Consider the following 5,960-nt stretch of genomic DNA (forward strand, 5'->3'; position numbering starts at 1 on the left):
CGCGCCCCAGCCTCGCCCGGCTTCCTGCAGCACCGCGGCCGGCATGGCACCTCTGGATCGGTGCAGTATTCCGGCATTTCTGCACCTCCTCCTGCGTAGAGTAATGGCAATGCTCAGCTTCCCGGCCTTTATTTTAAAATTGGACAAGTCGTGCTGCTTTCTCTGGTCTTCTGACTTCCATCTGGCTCCTTAACGGCCTGTCCTCTTGCTGGGGTGGGCACATCTAAGAAAGTGAACTTTCAGTTCAGAGCCTGCTCCCTGCCATTCTCCAAACACCTTGTCGCATAGCTCGGAGTCCCGCTGGCTTTGTGTTTGTGCTGGTTATGTTGGCTGGTTGAGCTGGAGAATTCAGCTGGCACAAGATAAAGATGTGTCTGTGGGGAACACAGGGCCTGTGACCCTGGCTGTCAGATGAGAGCATGTGTAGTTATTTGTCTCAACCACCAATGCAAACATGGTGTCTTTTGCCTGAAGATCTTCTCTTTGTGCTGGCTATGTTGCACACTTACTTTCATCTCTTGCACATAAGGGTGCTTCTGTGCTTTGAGAAATAACTGCTTGTCAGACTGGTTCTTGTGTCTCTGCAGGCCTAGCTGGGCTTTCTACCAAGAAGACATCTGTCAATTGTCCTCTGTATGAGTAGTGGTTAACCAATTTCTTCTGGGCTGAGATCCAGCACTCCCTGTAAAACATGTCTGAGCATGTGGCTTGTGCAGCTTGGAACTGGGACTTCACCACACTCCCTCTTTCCGTGTTCTGGGTCCCAGGGACTTAATCTGGCCTTTCTCCGCCTGTGCCAGTCCCAGGCAGGAATGGGGCCCCAAGACTTTGTGGGAACTGAAGAGCTTTTGTTGTTGTTGGCATCCCATCTGTGCCTGAGGAGGATTCTTGGAGTGTGAGGCTGAGTGAGAAGAGCCACTGCCTGACATCAGCGCTGAGGGGACTTTGGAGCTGGGGCTCTTAGGGACACGTTTGCCAGGCTCAGGCAGATCAGTAGGATTCGGTTGCTTTTCCTGAGCTATCAGTGCTATAAAGCCCTCATCCTCTTGGAGGCAAGTGAATTATTATGCCACCTACAGCACTGTGCCCTGTCAGCACTCAGCTCCCAGCTCAGTCAGGGCTCAGCTCCCCAGGTCACATTACAGGGACCTGTTGCTGCTGTGTCTGCATGAAGCACCTTCCTTATTTCTTTTGGACAAGTGTCATCCAGAGTGGTGGTGCTTTGTGGAAGGATCAGGCTGTGGCACAACCAGGTGCTGTGACTTCACTGGGTTGACTTGTTTATTGCAGGTGGTATGGCAGATGGAGTAGAGGGATTGATGATTTCCTTGCTTGGAAAATGCTCTTGCTCTGCTCTGCTTTGCTTGGTGGGACAATGGCAGGCATGGCCCCAGCTAGAGGGGGAATGCCCGCAGTGTTTTGGGGTGCTCTTCTTACTGGCATCCACTGATGCACACAAGCAGACCTGCTGCCTTCCTTCTGCCTTTGGTTTGGCTTTCAGGGTAGACACCTGATTTGGGTGGAGACACAGGGAGGCTGCACCCAGTGCTGAGTCTTGTCACAGCTTCCTGTCTCCGTCACTGCCATCACAGCTGTGGAAGCAAGAAGATTGGGAAGATGCCTTGAGCTCCGTGGGACAAGGTTGTCTCATGGCCACTTTGATCTGGATGAAGAACAGGCTTAGAGTAGGAAGACAGGTGCTGGCTACAACTTCCCAGTGCCTGTTTAGGTTACCTGTGGTCACAGACATGCCAGGAGCTGGCCTATGAACATACCCAGATGCAATTTCCCCATTCCCCTTGCCCCTCTTCTTTGTCAGGTTTGTTCAGAATACTGGACATTCTGTGTTGGAAATAGAGATTTTGACTCATGCCACAAAATTCCACAGCTGGGCTCGTGTCTCTTCCTCCTGTCACTTCTCAGTATGGGAGAAGGATCTGAAGAGTTTTATTCCAGTCTTCTCAGCTCTTCTGGGTGCTAGAGCTCTTCTGCCAGATTTTCCCTTCTACTGGGTAGGGATGTTTCTGTTATCCTCTGTGCATGCAGTGTTCCAGGGAAAAGGCACTGCACCTGAGAACACCATCAGCCTTACTGGAGGCCTTTGGGTGCCTGGAATCAGGAACATCCTTGTGAGTAGGCTGGACCAAAGAGGAACTGAAAGTCCTGTGCCCCTTGCTGAGGATGTGCTGCATTCCTTGCGCATGCCAGGAGCCTCCAGACCCCCTTGCACCCTGTCCCTTGTCTGTGCCTTCCCTTTTGCTGACTTCTGCTGACCTTTGCCCAGTGCCCATAAGTACCCTTGTCTGAGGTGCATGTGATGCCAGCTCCCCTCACCTTCTTTGTCCTGCTCTGCCAACCACTGCCTAGCAGGGGCTCTCCTTTTGGCAGGCTCGTGTCTCCCTGCTTCTTGCCTGTCAGTGTTGGTTTCCCAGCCAGCTGCTGCAGTGTTGGCAGCGTGCTCCACCCTGACTTGCCCTGTCTGTGGCCTGTTGCAGTGCGAGGAAGCGGCCTACGAGGAGCGGCGGTACCCAGCGGGGAAGTGGGCCTGTGTCACCATGGGGGAGCCCATGTATGAGCAGAGCATCTCCCTGAGCTTCATGAAGCTCATGCGCTACATCTGCAAGGAGAACTCTGTAGGTGTGTGCAGGCAGGGGCTGGAGGGGCTGGCAGAGTGCGCAGAGGGAAAGGCTTTGCTAGTGTCCATCTGGAGTGGGGAGGAGGGCTGCTGCTGCTGCTGCTGCTGCTGCTGCTAACACACCTGTCTCACTGCCTGCCTGCCTCTTTCCAGGTTGCCATCTGGGCATGACAGTCCCAGTGCTCAACGAAATCCACCTGACCAAGGAGGGCACTGAGCTGGAGCGTGAGGTCCTAACTGCCTATTATCTCCCAGGAGCGTACCAGCAAAACCCCCCCGTTCCCGTGGACCCCGAAATCCACATCACCGAGAGGGCGCCACTCCGGGTTATAACCAGGTGACCCCAGCATCAGAGGTGTTTTCTCAGCTCAGCAGAGATGTACAAACTCCCTGCGTGGCTGCTGTGGTTCGTTAGGCAGAGGGTTGGGAGCTCTGGCCGTGCCAATGTGCTGGCTTTGTCACTTACACTGTTCCCTTTGCTGCTGCTGCAGGGTTTTCTATGGGATGACCACTGAGGAGACGATTCTGAGGGAGATCAGTCTCTTCTGGGAGCTCCTGGGCTCCACGGAGGCAGTGCTGCGGGGAACCTACATCGTGGCTTCCTACGAAAACCCCAGTGTCCCCCAGCGCCGCAACGAGATCTGGTTCATCTGCCAGCCCGAGTGAGGCCCCTCCACCACTGCACCCGCTGGAGATGGCACTTCTGACCCAAAGGAGACAGAGCACATCCCACTGTTCACCCACACCCTGAGAGACTGAGAGACTGTGGGGTGGGTTTCCAGCCTGCCCTGCAAGGGTCCTGCCAGGAAAATTCCTGCCTGGCCTGTGCTTCGCCTGCCCCCACAGCTGAGGCTGGAGCTGGCACCAAAGATGACCTCTAGAGCAAGCTCTTGATGGGAAGCACGTGGTGGGGGCTCATTAAGGCAGTAACCTGTGGGCCTGTGTGATGTGCTGGCCTGACCTGCACCAGGCTTGCAGAGCTGGGCCAGGGTGGGTCCAGTGGTGGGCAGCATCACAAGGTGATGGTGTCTAGAAGGTGAATGACTGTGTACAATGTGTGAGGCTCAGTGTGGCCTCTGACCTGCTTCCTGTGAGAATGGCTGCCTGTCCTGAACAGAGCCACTGAAATGCTGCTACAGAGACAGTTGCGTTCAGAGGGGAAAAGGGCTTGAATTCAGGTGTGAATCCTGAGTGTTTCCTGCTGGGGTGATTTTCTTTGGACTGTTGGGTGCCTCCCTGGCTGTCATTCACCATTCCTCAGCCAGGATTAGGGCACTGGCAGCCTTTGTCCATCTCTTGTGGGTGCTGTTTGCAGACCTGCTGTGAGCTGAGAGGGGTAGGTCCAGAGAGAGCAGGAGCGGCATCACCGTGTGTTGTGTTGTGCATTGGTTAGTGAGTTTCACATCCATGAATGCCATCATGCTTTCCTGGGGGAAGCTGGCAGTGCCAACAGTAAATAAACCCAGCTCAAACCACTGCAGCTGCAGATCACTGATGGTGGGGATGGGGGGCAGCTGGGTTGGCTTGGGAAGAGCCTTGCTGTCTCCTTCCTGGAGATGCTCCAAGCTGCAAAGCTGTGGCTCTAATTAGCCCAGGTTACAGCTTCCTATTCAGCCAAACACACCCACTGCATTACTGCACAGGCTGCTTCTGTTGCTGCTGCAAGAAGTATGGGTACACTCTCCTCCCTGCAGGTAAGGTGGTTTGTCTGTTGGATGGGATGTGCCTCATTTTTCCCTGGTGCAGAAGTTGGATCCTGTGGCTGTACTCCACCTGGGCACCTGATCTTTGGGGGTGAGAATGCAAATGCAACTGCACGTCGTGCTGGTTGGCTGCAGGAACTGGTGCGCTCCTGCGGGGATGTGCTCAACAGGCTTGGTGTGGAGAGACTTTTAACTGCTTCTGACGCAGTTCCCAGTGAATTTTCTCATGCTGTATGCCTTGCTGCCACTGTTGCACAAACTCCAGCTCTGGCCCTTTGTCCCTATACTGCTGCTGAGGGGTAGGAATGGCTGGAAGGCCTGGCCCCCTCTGTGGTCTCCCTGCCCAGCAGCACAGGTGGCTTCTGCCACTCCTCTCTCCAGTCAGGTGCTGCTTACTGTCCCCTCTGGCTGTGGGGAGCCTGGATACCCAGCCCATGGCTGTGGGAACAGAGGGCCTGAGCGTTATGCACCCTTCTCTGCAAGGGAGCCTGAGGCAGAGTCTGGGGAAGCACAGCAAGGGCACACAGTGGTTTCCTGGCTACCATATGATACAGTTCTTGTTCCTGGGGCACTAAAGGCATTATGGACCCAGGAGATGCTGTCACAGCCTGCAGCACTGATGTGGCAAGTGCTCCTCAGAGAAGTCATGATACTTGGATCAGCAGTGCTTAGCTCACTTTCCCTCCCGGGGAAAGAAACAATTCCCTGAAGCTGGGGTCAGGTGGCTCGGTATCAGTGGGAGAACAAAGTCTGCTAGTGTGTGTGGGACAGAGACCCTTTCTCTTATCAGGTACTTTGCTTGCCCTGAGCTTGCAGGTGGAAGTAATACTGCTTTTCTAGAGAGTGTTGAATGGGCTACCACTTCCTCTGAGGCTGCTTGTTCCCCACCAAAACCAGAACAGCTTTTGGTGGCAGGAGGTGGTGGCTTTCCTGTGAGAGGGGACTGGTCTGTGGTTACTGGCAAAGTTGCACAGCTGCATGCCCTGTGGCAGCAGCTCTGTGCTCTCCCAGGACGTGGCAATGGTGGGGGCTTCTGGTGCAGCACCGGGCTGGTGCTGCCACGCAGGGCAGCAAGCACACTCCCATCCTGTGCCACAGGTTTTGCTGAGTAAAGGCTCCAGCATCCTCTGTGATGGATCCAGCAGTGCTCAGGGCCATGTCTGATGGCTCATCTTCCACACAGTACCAAAACCAGTATTTTGGAGGCTCAACAAACCGGCTGGAAAGCTGGCGTTCAGAGTGACAGCTGCCAGAGCCGGTGGTGCAGGGCTGCAGCAGGTTCCAACAGAGGCACTGGGTCGGGCAGAGAGGCTCCGTCTGGGCCATGCAGATGGACAGACGGCTCTCGCTGCTCGGGTCCTGCAGAGGAGCAGCAAGGAGCAGCAGCGTGCTGTACACTCGGACTGTGTGTCCAGCCTCTGCCCGTAGCAGGGTGCAAAGCTCCTGGCTCCTCGCTGCCCCGGTGCCTCCACAGGGTCATTCACAGCCGTACAGACCGGGATCTTCCGCCATCCGTTTAACAATCATCGCGGCTACAAGGAGCCCCTGGGCGGGAGGAGAGCGGCGTCGCAGCTCGGTGCACCCGGGGGCGCTGGCAGGAGCGGGGCGGGTACGGGGGAGCG

General features: G+C 55.5%; 1 protein-coding gene across 1 annotated transcript; it reads left to right on the top strand.

Moving 5' to 3' along the window:
* Positions 1-2,085: 2,085 nt before the first annotated feature.
* On the top strand, positions 2,086-4,110 carry LOC102039796 (heme-binding protein 1-like). The gene is made up of 3 exons (XM_031065375.1): positions 2,086-2,637; positions 2,789-2,972; positions 3,127-4,110. Exons 1-3 carry the CDS (start codon positions 2,556-2,558, stop codon positions 3,299-3,301), a joined length of 441 nt encoding a protein of 146 aa, XP_030921235.1. The 5' UTR covers positions 2,086-2,555; the 3' UTR covers positions 3,302-4,110.
* Positions 4,111-5,960: the final 1,850 nt, after the last annotated feature.

The sequence above is a fragment of the Geospiza fortis genome, unplaced genomic scaffold, assembly GCF_000277835.1.
Source record: "Geospiza fortis unplaced genomic scaffold, GeoFor_1.0 scaffold367, whole genome shotgun sequence".
In the NCBI taxonomy this organism is placed as follows: Eukaryota; Metazoa; Chordata; class Aves; order Passeriformes; family Thraupidae; genus Geospiza; species Geospiza fortis.